Here is a 14,849-nt window from a genome sequence, read left to right on the forward strand (position 1 = left end):
GTCACCGCCCGGTCCTTGTTCACTGCTCTATCTCGAGTTCGAAACTTCTTTGTTGCCCCTTTAACTTGCTTCTGCTCCAGTCGGGTCGAAGCGGCATTAACTAATCCTGCACCAAAAGCAACTACAGACGGACGCGTTTTTTTTTGTCGACCGGTGATCGCAACCTCCGGTCCCTTCCTCACCTGTCATTTTAGCAACCTATAATCTTTGCCTCGCAAAGGGAGGCTGTCCTTTCAACTGCAACCTGGAGCAGAATCCAGGGATTCCTCCAAGCACCTGTAATGGTCCCTTGCACAAGACGGCTGGCTGCACCTTGTCTGCCACATGCACCCTGAAGCCTGCCCTCCTATTCTGAAGTGGGAAGCTAGCACGTTCTCAACACTGCTATTTTTTAAAAAATTCAAAAACCGCACTGCCTCGCCACGACCGAAAGTTACTGCAAGTCGAGCGAGTCCCGGTGATGAATGAGTTTCCCTTCTACCTACCCCTTAAGCTGCTCCCTCATCGTGCTTGAGCAGTTAGTCCCAGCAGCACACTGCCTGTAAATAAGAAACGGAGCGCACCACCACACAATTGGCAACAAAAAGAAAAGCAGAACTGAAGAATTGCTGCTGTGCTGATCACACATGAGGAGGGAGCCTGGAGATCATTCGGGGAGGAGCTTGCAGACTCTTCACCCTCCCCCAATGAAGCGGCTACTACGCAGAAAATGCCGCTTTGGTTGTACGTTCGAGTTGGATGGCGGGGCAGGAAGAGGGTGAGGGGGCACAGTGTATAGTTATCACAGAGGGCGGGCAGCGCTGGATTATACACAATACTTCTCACCCTCCGGCACTTTCTGCAGCTGAATGACAGTTGAGAAATGATGTGTGATTTTTTTCCCCCTCCTTTCTGTTTGCAGCTATGGCAATGCTAAATGTCCAGACAGACACCCAGCAGGTACAATACCCAACAGCAGCATCACCTCGGAGGACCTTTGGCCAATGCTCCTCCACTAATCGCAGGTCTTTGCAACGGCTTTTAAACCAAGATTAATCCTTTCTCTGCAAACAACAGCAACGGCATAAACTAGGAAATCATTTGCAATGTAAAATGTACAACAGGGGAAGGGGATTACGAATAAAACTCGAGAATCCTGCACTGATCCCATGAGCTAAAGAGAGCTAAAAACAATGTTTGCAGAGTCCCCTCCCTGCTCCGGATTCTAACTTTCTCACAAGAAGTGGAGCTGACAGCGCCGATCATTAACCTTTCCACTCTGTTATCGGCCGATTAATCTGGGAAAGAGCAAAGAGCCGAGTGTCTGGAGCACTCACTTCACTCAGCACTCTCGGAGCTGTACTCTGATCAGAGACAATTGTGCAATGTCAGGAATGCATGGCAATAAGGCGTGCAGTGCCATTCGAATACCTCGCCATCATTTAACCTCTCCCCAGACAATCGGTGCCAACAGCTGAGTGCCACCAGTTCCTCCTCCTATTTCCCAGTGAAAAAGGTGTGATTACACCAGATGTCTGTTAGTTTATGACTGGCTTTCACGGAATAATTACGGTGAGTGACATGGAAGGCCTCAGCTGGTTGGCACCTGAAGAATGCAACCTAACGTGCACTGACTGAACAGCTCATGGTAAACACACTGAAGTGAGTGCAATTATCAATGAAGTGTGAGGACAGCACTTTTTTGACGGGGGGAGGGCCGTGCAGAGGCGTGAACAGGCCCAATTGAATAATTCGGTGTATCAGTAGGCAGTTGATTGGGTTTTAATTAAAATTTGGAAGAACCTGTCCCTTTAAAAGCAATTGGCAGCTAAAAGCACATATACAACTCTAATATTCTGGGGGGGGGGGGGGGCTGCATATCGGCTGCAAATATGGAGGAAACTCAAAACCAGAATGGTTACCTACACTTTTTCTGTAGTTAACTTTATTCGATTGAAAGCTTCATAGTCACAGAGCAAGATTTTCGGGCGCTGGTGAGCTTGGAAGCAGAGGTTGACAATTCCTGAAAATATGGGTGCTGGCAAGTGTCACATTTTACTGAAACGGCTCCCAGCACCAACCATTTTGATGGAGACGGTTTCGGGGCCTGGCAAGGTGCTCTGACCCCATGAGACAGGCAGCTAATGAATCTTGTTAATACCACTTGAAGGGGACTGACTAGGATTTTTTAGTTGGCTTGCCGTTTCCAGACATGGGGTGCGGTAAACTAATTGCCTGGAAGCAGCGTCAAACACCAAGCTGGCATGCTTACATTCCAAGGCAGGCCTATAGGTCTTGATGCCAGTGTGAGTGCAGCAAAAGGCTGCCCTGCAGAGGGATGCCCCTTTACCAGCCTCGACAATCATGGCCTGGCTTCTTTTTCATTTAATTTCTTTTTAAAGTTGGTAAGAGGGCACCTACACGTTCGCGTGCTGCTCTCTCAGTTACGTACCTCTGCTGCAGCCTGTTGCTTCTCTGAAGCTGAAAATCTTCTGAGTGACCATCCAGCTTCGCACACCAGCCTGCTACCCTAATTGGACAGGGAACCTGTCACCACCCCATTCAAAATCCCAGCAAGTGATTGTTTCCCCCAGGGCAGATTTCTGACCTGGAAACAATCGCGGCTCCAGTTTCCCGCCTCCAAAGCAAAAATTCAGCCATCGTCTCTTGCTGGGAGGCGAGGGAGGGACAGTAATCCTTACCAATAAATTAAACTTCCATTCGGTGTGGAAAATCACCTACATTGAAAATATTTCAACAATCCAAATTCCTGCTAAAACTCCCAATGAACTTTGCACCAGAAAAGCTAATGCATAAAATCTACCTCGGCAATTCAAATTGAGTGCAAATCCATAGCTGACAGCGACCCCTGATAGCTTGCGTGACTATACATTGTAAATGTTTTGAGCATAGAAAATATTGTTGATCGCGCAAGTCATCACAACTAAAGTCGATCTAATCCTCAGCCGACATGTGGATTGTGCATTTTTTTACTGAAGTCACTGGGTAGTGACCAAAAGCAAGACACCTGGGTGATTTCTTTCCATTCTCCAGATCAAAGCTGTATATGCTATGGTAAGAACTCACGACAGAGCTTGGTTGAACCATGAGTATTTTTCATCGGTATTACCACTGTCACGCCACATGGTCTATAGTCTGGTCCCCAATTATCTCAATTTTGCACCTTACTGTGTGCCAATGGGTTGTCTCTTCCACAAAAAAAAATCACACTTCAATATTAGTTACTTGGCGGTACAGTGGCTCGCACTGCTGCTTCAAAGCGCTGAGGACCCAGGTTCGATCGCAGCCTTTTTGCCCATTGAGGTATTTAGTCATGTTCTTCCTCCAGTTGTTTTTCTTGCTCCAAATTTAATGAATACCATTCTCTAGTGAAAATCTAATAAGTAAAATAATGCCAGGTCGATGACAATGTTGCAGTTTAATGGGCTGATATGAAGGGGAAAAAATTGCATTTCTAAAGTGCCTTTTATGACCTCCGGATATCCCATAGACAAGTAACTGATTTTTTAATATAAATTTAAAGTACCCAATTATTTTTTTTCAATTAAGGGGCAATTTAGCATGGCCAATGCACCTATCCTGCACATCTTTGGGTTGTGGGGGTGAGACCCACGCAAACATGGGGAGAATGCGCAAACACCACACGGACAGTAACCCAGGGCTGGGATCGAACCCGGGAGCTCGGCGCCGTGAGGCAGCAGTGCTAACCATTGTGCCACTGTGCCGCCAAGTAACTGATATTGATGTGTGATTAATTTTGTTCTGTGGGAAGAAGCGACAACCCAGATGTTTGGGGGCGGGGTGGTGAAAGGTGGAGGTCCTGAAAAGGGGTTGGCCCATAAGGGCATGGGAAGGCCTGAAAAGTGGGGCCCTTCAATGACCCAATAGTGGGATGTCCTCATTTGGGGAGGTGTGGAGTAATGTCCATGTGTGTGTTTTGGGGGGGGGTGGGGGGGGGGGGTGACATTGCCCATGGATGGGACATGTGGAGGACCGTAAAGCTCACTTAGACAAAGGGGCACCCTTTCAAAATGGTGGCACGATCTCTGAGGAGCCGGTCTGGCCAGCAAGTTCAGCTCCCCAGTGATGAAAAAAATTCTAAGTGTCGGCGAGGCATAGAGAAATTCCGCAGGGCTCAGACAAATGACTTATTGTTAGATAGCGGAGGGGAACTCACCGACAGAGCCAGGGAGAATCTCTCAGCCAAACCCATCTGAAATGACACTCAGAGTGGAATTTACCGGCTGTTTACGCCAGCGGGATATTCCGGTGCCACTGACGGCGCACGGGTTTTCCAACGACAAGGGATACAGTCAACGGGAAATACCGTTGACAACCCCACATGGACAGTGACCCAGAGCCGGGATTGAATCTGGGACCTTGGCGCCGTGAGACAGCAATGTTAACCACTGCGCCACCATGCTGCTTGATTATTTTATTATAAGTGGGACTCCTCTCGCTGTGGTGAGGAAGGCTGAGTACTCGGCGGTGGTTATTTCAGACCATGTCCTACATTGGGTGGACTTGGTGTTGGAGGTCGGTTGGCAGCACTATTGAGGGTGGCGTTTAAACATGGGGCTGCTATCAGACTTGGGGTTTTGTATGAGGATTTTGAGGCCCATACGGGGAGTATGTGGAAAATAATGATAATGGGGAGGTTTCACCCTCGATTTTTGGGAGACGTTGAAGGAGATGATCAGGGGAAGGATCATAGCATTTAAGGCAGATGTGGACGGGGAGGCGAGTGAGGAGTGTGATGACATACCAAGGCCTAGCTTTTAGGTCTGATTAAAATTGGCCATTTTACATAAACCAATTAGACACTTCAAAATAAGCCACAGTCACTCCAGCACACAGCCCCACGGGAATTTGAACTGGCCAAGTTTGAATACACTAAAGGTCAGACAGGCTGCCAAGACATGTCCCGCCCTGCCCTATCAATCGGCCATCGAGAGATAATTGATCCGATTGATAAGCATCGATTTATTGTTGCAAGCCCAGGCCGGACCAGACTTTTGGGTGCCTAGAGTTCCCGGTGTCACCTTATTTGGTAAAGCTGTACATGCGAATAACGCCACTGGAGATGGACACCTGGTGCGGGCCCATGTGATCTGTCAGTCGGGCATCAATCGGATCATTGGCCACTGAAACCCCCTCTTGATACCCCATAGGCAAAAGGTCACAGGAAGTGGTAAAAGGGCGCGAAGCCCATGGAGATAAAAGTAGGCACTCTGGACCCCTTGGCAGCGAAGACTCCACATGGGAGGTGACCTTGACAAGACCAGAGAAGACCACACCAGGGAAGACCAGACCAGACCAGAGAAGGAAGGAAGGAAAGAAGAGACTGCCAGTGAGAACCACCTTCGTGAAGATGGATCAGGGGAATGCAGTGATCGAATCCATAGCCCTACCAAGCCATCTTTACGGGTAGTATAAACTGATCTTGGGTACCTCTTGACAATATTTTGTGGGTAATTTATGGGGTTAATTGTGTTAAATAATTATAGTTGAACTTGAATTTGTGTTTGTGGTCTGTTCTCGTTATTAAATTAGACCTAGGTAAAACCTTTGAACAAGTAAACTGGTCGAAAGTATCTGAGGTTTCACAGATACAACAGGAGCGACAAAAGCTGGTGGATGAGATTCTAGGGGAGGATCGTAGATATGCTGGGGACCTGACCCCTGAGCTTTTGGTGTGCTGGAAAAAGCAACAGATGCAGTTTGACCTGCTGTCCATAGATAGGGCGGTGCGGCAATTGAGGCAGGCAAAAGGGGCAGTTTTTGAGTATGGGGAGAAGGCCTGTTATCTCTTGGCTCACCAATTGAGGCAGGAGGCAGACAGGGAAATTGTTCAGGTTGGAGATTTGGAGTGTAGGATGGTCCCCCACCCAGAGAAAGTGAATGGATTGTTTCGTGCCTTCTATGAGAGGTTGTATAGGTTGGAGCCACCAGAGGACAAGGGATGGCAGAGTTTCTGGGTGGTCTGGAGTTCCCAAGGTGGGGAAGAGTTTCAGGAGGAGCTGGAGGTGCCATTGTACCTGGAGGAGATTCGGGCAGTGTTGAAGCATATGCAGGTCGGGAAGGAGCCAGGGCCACATGGGTTCCAGGTGGAATTTCATAAGGTTTTCGGATCAGTTGGGTCCATTGTTGTTGGGCATGTTCAGGGACTCATTTGCACAGGGCACCCTTCCAGGCGTCTATCTCCTGAAGAAGGACAAGGACTCCACAGAGTGTGGGTCATATCCTTCCGATCTACCTGTTAAATGTCTCCCTTCTCGCCGATGCCTCCCATGGTTTTCATTGGCTTTTGAGCCATTGGCCATTGCATTGAGGGCCTCAAATGTGCGGAGTGTGATTGTTAGAGGTAGCTTTTGGGGCATGGGCTGGGAAGGGGAGTGGTGTTATGTGTAGCTGGCGCGGTTTCTGAGCTTTTTATGTTTTGTCGCTGTTGTATTTGGAAGGTTGCTTTAGAACATAGAACAGTACAGCACAGAACAGGCCCTTCGGCCCTCGATGTTGTGCCGATCAATGGTCACCCTACTCAAACCCACGTATCCACCCTATACCCGTAACCCAACAACCCCCCCCCCCCCCATTAACCTTACTTTTTAGGACACTACGGGCAATTTAGCATGGCCAATCCACCTAACCCGCACATCTTTGGACTGTGGGAGGAAACCGGAGCACCCGGAGGAAACCCACGCACACACGGAGAGGACGTGCAGACTCCGCACAGACAGTGACCCAGCCGGGAATCAAACCTGGGACCCTGGAGCTGTGAAGCATTTATGCTAACCACCATGCTACCGTGCTGCCCCTTTGTAGGGGTTTAAGTTTTAATGTTAAAACTTAATAAAACATTTTTTTTTTAAAGCTATTGCAAAAGAACAGAAACTCTGGGGGGTACATTTTCTGGGGAATCGGTGCAGGAGGGATGAAAAATTTGATGGACCATTGAAAGGTTCATTGACCTGGGGGGTGGGAATTTCTGGTCTTGCGGCAGGCAAATCCCGCCGAAGGGCCTGTTCTGTGCTGTACTGTTCTATGTTCTATGTTCTATGGTCTCTGTTTTTGTGAAAAGATCAGATCGCTATGTTTTAAGCTGAACATCTATCTTCAATCAAGTGTGGATCTGACCTACCTGTGAAATGTCACTCAATCCCCCCCCCCCCCCCCCCCCCCCCCTATTCCCACTCTGATTTCTCTACCTATGATTTATCAGTTCAACCAAACGTAATGGAAACTGAAGCAACAATATCTCCAATTTTTTCCATGGCGCCCTGCAGCCCTTTGGTCTGAACGCATACTCTAACAAATTCAGAACAGCAGCCAATTTTGGGTACATGTGGCAGGTGTGCTGCCCTCTGTAGGGTAAATATGTTGGGTTAATTATCATATAGGCATAAGCCTTATTTTTTCAAAACACAGCGTAGATATGGGTCCACACCTGAAGTGTTGTCCCAACTAAAATTTGGAGGACTTGCTCAATCTGCCTTTCTGTTATTTTCTATTTTCATTTAGGATTTTCTTTTCTTCAGTTCTGTACCTTTGGGTATCTTTCTGTGACCTTATGCTCTTTGAATGATTTCTCATTGCCTCACCGAAATGATCTTTGTATATCAGCTGTCATTTTTTTTATCTCATTCCAACATATCAAAAACTCTTGCTGGCTATTTAACCCACTAGCTGCCCTCCGTGATAGAAATCAGAATTCTTCATACTTTTATTTTCCTTGTTTGATTTTGTTTCGCCCCAATCGGGGTACATCCTTATCTTTAACTTACACCTCTGATGAAGTGTCCACAAAAAAAATGTTAACCTGTTCTTCCTATTTACAGATCCTGGAATCATATATCACAGAAGGAGCCTATTTGTCCCCTCATGCATGGGGTGGATTTTTTGAAAGAGCTATCAAATCAGACCCAAATCTCACCTTTCTCCCCGTATACCTGTAAAGTTTATCTATTTATTTCCACTTAATGGTGTTTTGCAAAATCATTCAAGAAGACATCAATAATTAATCAGGAGGGAAATGAACTAGGACCCATCTCAAGAAACAAGGGCTGGCCACCTGTTGTTTAATACTGCAAGGTTCAGTCTTCAGAATTGAGATTTTATGGAAAATTAATTTATTATTCTTAATTGTACAATGCCAGTTGTAATGATATTGAAAGGTACAATCATTTAGAATTATACTATTTAGCACAAATTTCAATGACCCTAACGTGTTCATAGCATTTTTGAATTTTTTAATGTATAATTCTCTTTATGCTTTTATGGGCTGGTACATCCATAATTCATTTGGTTGAAATTCTCAATAGCTTTCCTGACAATGATTCACAGGACATTTGTCATTCTGATGTACTTTGAGGTTTACTTGAGATTATTAAGTAGAAATAGAGAGTGGACAACATCAAGAACAACAACTTGCATTTGTACAGGGCATTTAACAAAGTAAAAATTCCAATGCGCTTCACAGGTGCCTGGTCTATCAAAATTTTATACCAAGGCACATAAGGAGATATTAGGACAGATGATCAAAAGGAAAAGAAAGAAGTGGAGAGGTTTAAGCAGAGATTCCCGAGTTTAGGGGTTGGATATCTGAAGACACAGTTGCCAAGGGTAGGGCAAAATAAACCAGAGATGTGCAAGAGGCCAGAATTAGAGACGTAGAGGTACCGCAGATGGTTGTGGGATCGGAGGAGATTACATAGATAGGAAATAGTGAAGTTAAGGAGGGGTTTTAAAACATTGGATGAGAATTTTAAAACAAATACATTGCTGGACCATGAGCCAATCTAAGTCATCGAATACAGGATTGCTTGGTGCAAGTTAGGGTATGGGCAGGAGTTTAGATGAGTCAGGTTTATGGACCCTACTGTTAAAATAGTTGCATTAACTATGTGCGCCTAAAAGCTATCAACATTCAAAAGAAGGTAAATTTTCAACAGAGGTGAGAGACACAGCAATTGTGCAATTTGGATTGTTCCAAGTATCGTGTTATTAGAAAGCGCCAATTGATATTCATTATTTTGTGAAGGAATAAATGCGACAGGTTAATTCTATTTCCAACAGGCGGCATGGTGGTGCAGTGGTTAACATTGCTGCCTCACGGCGCCAAGGACCCTGGTTCAATCCTGGCCCCGGGTCAATGCCGTGTGGAGTTTGCACATTCTCCCCATGTCTGCGTGGGTCTCTCCCTCATAATCCAATGATGTGCAGGGAAGGTGAGTTGGCCATGCTAAATTACCACTTAATTGGGAAAAAAGAATTGGGTACTCTAAATTATTTTTGAAACAAAAAAATAATTTTGTTTCAAACATTTAGCAAATCTGCATAAGAAATTCTTAGCCCGCATTAGCTATTAGCGAGAAGGTGACGAGGGTTGAAAACTCCCCTGAAATTCGAAAAACGGAATTTCCGGAGGCAAGATCGCTTTTCCACGCGCCTCACCAGTGATGTAACAAGGTTCACGCTCAGAAACACCTTATTTAAATACATTTTAATATACTACCCAAGCCCTCCGCCACATGGATTTCTCCTCACTGGACATTCATACCTTGCTGACGTCATGTCGGGGAGGTTTACAATGGGTTTGGAAAAACGTGAGTTTGTTGAGGGGATCTCCCTGGAGCGCAAAGCTAAGTATAATCCTGGAGGGGGTTGGGGGGTGGGAGAAAATCGGGCCCCTGGCAGTGCCAACATAGCAGTGCCAACCTTCGCCGGGGCAGTGCCAGGGTGAACCATCAGGGGAGCACCATTGGGGCTGGGGTCCATAATATGTTTGTTCGGGTGGGAGGAGCCCTGACGCATGTCGTTGGGGGGTGTGGAGGAATGGTGAGAACTCTAATGCTGATGGAGGGATGGGGGAGATCCCGATGCTTGTGGGGGCTCCCCTGCGTCCGGGGGCCTGGTCAGAAAGGATGCCCCAATCTCTGTGGAACCACTGTTGTTGAGTGTTAAATAATCAGGCATTTAATAAATAACTTGCATGATTATAATGCCTTTCATGTCCTCAAGACATCCCAAACTACTTCACGGCCAATGAAGTATTTTTGAAGTCTAGTTGCATTTTTCTGTTTTATCGTCAGCAAATGGTGCAGCTCATTAAACACAGAAGGAGTACACAAACATCAATGAGAAAAATAACCATTAAATTAGTTTTGCTGAAAAAAGAGATACTTCAAAGCTTTTCCTCTTGCATTCATCTGGACAGAAAGAACATGTACCCACATTGCGTTTGTTTCAGCTAAACAAATTAAGTGACAGCCATTCATCCTCCAGGGCAATGCCTTGAACAATCCGAGCTAAGCTGCCTGGGTTAAATTTCAAACAATGGTTGGCAGTTATCTGTCAGAATATGGTGCATTCCCCATGGCAATGCCTCTACCAATTAGATGTCCACTTGCCAACAATCAGCATTCTCTCCACATAAAATATAAATTGTTGTTTTCCCCATATACCAGTATTCTTGAAAAATGGTCTGATGAGCGCAAGAGAAAGAGGTTCAACATGTCTTTTTTTCAGTGATACTCAAATTCTGAATAGGGATTTTTTAATATCCAGTTGGAGGACATTTTTGATGATATGGCTCCTTTCTACTGCATTGAAGTGTCAACCTAAATCATGTACTTTATACTCTGGCGTGAAGCTTGAATGCACTATTTTCTGACTCAGAGGCAAGAATGATCCAATGCTGACAACCTTTATCAAAACATGTAAGATCACTGCCAAAATATTACTTAAAAAAGACTTGCATTTACATACTGACTTCTGTGACCAGCGGATGTCCCACAGCACTTTACAGCCAATGTAATCACTGTTTTAATGTAGGGAACATGGCAGCTAATTTGTGCACCTCAGACCCCTACAAACAGCAATATTAATGACCTATTTTTTTGTGATGTTAATTGAGGGGTAGATATTGACCAGGTCACCAGGATAACTTCCTTGCTTTTCTTCAAAGTAGTGTCATGAATTCTTTTACATCAACCTAAGAGAGCATGTGGGTCCTTGATTAACATCTAATCCAAAAGATGGCATCTCTGACAATGCAGTACTCCTTCAATACAGCACTGGAATGACAGCTTTGACTTTTGTGTCCAAGTCCTGGAATGGGACTTAAATCCACAACTATTAGAAGTGTGAGTGCTACCAACTCAGCCACAGCTAACATACAAATATTGTCAATATGCTTTAGTTGCAACACATCTGGTATAGTCTACATGAATGCCTTGGGTTGTGAATGGGTCTGGAGACAGAAATGGAGGGACTTCAAGCTGGATTTCAAGATAGTAATCTCAACCATGAAGGATGAGAACAAAGAAAAATATAGCACAGGAACAGGCCCTTGGGCTCTCCAAGCCTGCGCCGACCATGGTACCTGCCTAAACTAAAACCGTAAGCGCTTACGGAGTCTGTATCCTTCCATTCCCACCCTATTCATATATTTGTCTAGATGCCCCTTAAATGCCGCTACTGTACCCGCTCCCACCACCTCCCCAGGCAGTGCGTTCCACATATTTACCACCCTCTGTGTAAAAACCTTACCTCGCACATCTGTTCTAAACTTTTCCCCACGCACTTTAAACCTATGACCCCTCGTACTTGACTCTCTATCCCTAGGAAAGAGCATCTGACTATCCACTCTGTCAATGTCACTCATAATCTTGTAGACCTCAGGTCGCCTCTCAACCACCATCGTTCCAGTGAGAACAGATCGAGTTTATCTAACCTCTCCTCATAGCTAAAGCCCTCCATACTAGGCAACATCTTAGTAAACCGCTTCCGTACCCTTTCCAAAGCATCCACATCCTTCTGGTGGTGTGGCGACCAGAATTGTACACAATATTCCAAATGAGGCCTAACTAAGGTCCTGTACAACTGCAACATGACTTGCCAATTTTTATATTCAATGACCCGGCTAATGAAGGCCAGCATGCCATATGCCTTCGCGACCACCTTATCCACATGCGTTGCCACTTTCAGTGATCGGTGGACATGCACGCCCAGATCTCTCTGTACTCGCAAGAGTTCTACTATTTATTGTGTAATTCCTACATGCATTGGGCCTTCCAAAGTGCATTACCTCACACTTCTCTGGATTAAACCCCATCTGCCATTTCTCCGCCCAAGGCGCCAACCAGTTATATCCTGCTGTATCCTCTGACAATGCTCTTCACTATCCACAATTCCACCAATTTTTGTGTCGTCAGCAAACTTACCATACAGACCAGCTACATTTTCTTCAACATTTCTTTAAAATACACCACGAACAACAAAGGTCCCAGAACTGATCCCTATGGAACGCCGATAGTCACAGTCTTCCATTCAGAAAAGAACCCTTCTACTGCTACCCTCTGTCCTCTCTGCCCAAGCCAGTTCTGTATACAACTTGCCAGCTTTCCTCTGATCCCATGTGACTTCACCTTTTGTACCTGTCTACCATGAGGTACCTTGTCAAAGGCTTTACTGAAGTCCATGTATGCAACATCTACTGCCTTATCTCATCTATCATCTTTGTCACTTCCTCAAAAAACTCAATCAAATTAGTGACGCATGACCTCCCCTTCACAAAACCATGCTGTCCATCACTAATAAGTCAATTTTTTGCCAAATGTGAGTAAATCCTGAATCTAAGAATCTTTTCCAATAATTTCTCTACCACTGACGTAAGGCTCACCTGCCTATAATTTCCTGGATTAAGCATGCTGCACTTCTTAAACAAGGAACAACATTGGCTACCTTGGGTATATTGCCGATGGCGCTTATCTAAACAACGGAATAACATTGGCTACTCTCCAGTCCTCTGGAACTTCACCTGTAGCCAATGAGTATACAAAGATTATTGTCAAGGCCCCAGCGATTCCCTCCCTTCCCTCCCTCAGTATTCTGGGGTAGATCCCATTAGACCCTGGGCACTTATCTACTTTAATGCTTTTTAAGATGCCCAACACCTCCTCTTTAATAATAGCAACATGTAAGGTCGAACAAATGCTTCAATTCAACCTCAAAATTCGAACTACAAGTGAAAAAGTTTATTTTTCCCCTCCCTAAGTAACTTCTCTCAATTTGTAAAAACTTTATGGCATTTATACTTGTGAAAATAAATTGTCTTAAAAATCTTTTTTGATTGGCTTGAAAATAAGATATTTATGAAGTTAAGACAAATGCAATATTATGACTCAAAGCACATTAACAATGTGAAATATTACAGATGTTGGAAGTGGCAGAAACTCAGCAGTGGATTCACTCCATTCAATATTTAATTGATACTCATGCAAAGAAGATCTGCTCCTTTCGAAAAACGGGCAGGATAATTATTACCTCCTTGGTACAATGCATATTTCTAACTTGTAAAAGGCATAAATATCTCTGTTGACATTTTTTCCAGACTAAAAAAAGGAAGAGTGAGATCTGTATAAACTCATTGCTTTGTGATCATTAATCAGTTCAATCTTCTCAAGACTCAGAGTCCGAAAGATGGCCATTTGCCCCATCGAGTCCATGTCGGCTTTCTGAGGATCAAACCAGCCTGTCCCATTCCCCAGTTCTATTCCCATCGCCCTGCAAGTCTATTTCTTTCACGTGCTCATTCAATTTCCTTTTCAAATCATCGATCATATCTACTTCCATCACCTCCATTGGCAGAGAGGAACAGGTCATTCCCAACTGCTGCAAAAACATTTCTTCCTCATCTCCCCCATGCATTTCTTGCCAAAAACTTTACATCTGTGTCCCCTAGTCCTTGTACCATCAGCTAATGAGAACACATTTTCCTTGCCTACCTTATCCAAATCTGTAATAATCTGGTACAACTCTATCAAATATCTCCTCAATCTCTATTGTACTTTGGAGAACAAACCAACTTCTCCATCCCTAGACCAATTCTTGTAAATCTCTGTTACACCCTCTGAAGGACAGCAGTCCTCTTATGTGGTCACCGAAACTGAACACAATACTTCAGTTGTGACCTAGCCAGAGCTTTATAAAGGTTCAATATAATTTCCTTCCTTTCATAGTCAATACTTTTATTTATGAAGATCAAGATCGCATATGATTTGCTAAATACACTCTCAATACATCCATCGACCTTCAAAGATCAATACATTTGCATCCCAGGTTCTTCTGTCCCTGCACACTCTTTAGAACTGTGCAATTTAGTCTATATTGCTCTCCCTATCTCTTCTGCCAAAATGTATTACTTCACTTTTCTTCATATTAAATTCCATCTGCCACTTGCCTGCCCATTCTGCTAGCCTATCTCTTGTTGCAGTTGATTAGTATCATCCTCACTGTTTTCCACTCCTCCAAGTTTAAGACCATGAGACATAGGAGCCATTCGGCCCATCGAGTCTGCTCCGCCATTCAATCATGGCTGATATGTTTTTCATCCTCAATTTCCCGCCTTATCCCCAAAACCCCTGATGCCCTTATTAATCAAGAACCTATCTACCTCTGTCTTAAAGACACTCAGTGATTTGGCCTCCACAGCCTTCTGAAATGAGTTTGACAGATTCACCACCCTTTGACTGAAGAAATTCCTCCTCATCTCAGTTTTAAAGGATCACCCTTCAGTCTGAGGCTTTGCTCTCGGGTTCTAGTTTCTCCCACTAGTGAAAACGTCCCACGTTCACTCTATCTAGGCCTCTCAGTATTCTGTAAGTTTCAATGAGATCCCCCCTCATCCTACTAAATTCCATCAACTACAGACCCAATGTCCACAACTGCTCCTCATAAGTTTGAAAATCATTGATGAGTTTTGAAATTTTACTGTTTTCCAATATATTTTTATATATTATATAAACACAGTAGTCCTTGCACTGACCTCTGGGCAGCACCACTGTCTG

At 44.6% G+C, this 14,849-nt stretch overlaps 1 protein-coding gene across 13 annotated transcripts in view; it reads right to left on the bottom strand.

Annotated features, from left to right (window-relative positions):
• The window catches only part of dmd (dystrophin), a 2,667,466-nt gene that overhangs the window by 162,012 nt on the left and 2,490,605 nt on the right, over nt 1-14,849 (bottom strand). The window contains exon 1 of one of the 13 annotated variants that reach the window (XM_038802273.1): nt 486-671. The exons of 10 other annotated variants lie outside the window; for them this stretch is intronic. In XM_038802273.1, coding sequence (XP_038658201.1) covers nt 486-628 — 143 coding nt within the window. In that variant the 5' untranslated portion in view covers nt 629-671. Of the gene's footprint in view, nt 1-485; nt 672-14,849 lie in introns of those variants that run through there. 2 more of the 13 variants (XM_038802272.1, XM_038802274.1) reach the window with 2 other exon arrangements.

This window comes from Scyliorhinus canicula, chromosome 7 (assembly GCF_902713615.1).
Source record: "Scyliorhinus canicula chromosome 7, sScyCan1.1, whole genome shotgun sequence".
Taxonomy (NCBI): Eukaryota; Metazoa; Chordata; class Chondrichthyes; order Carcharhiniformes; family Scyliorhinidae; genus Scyliorhinus; species Scyliorhinus canicula.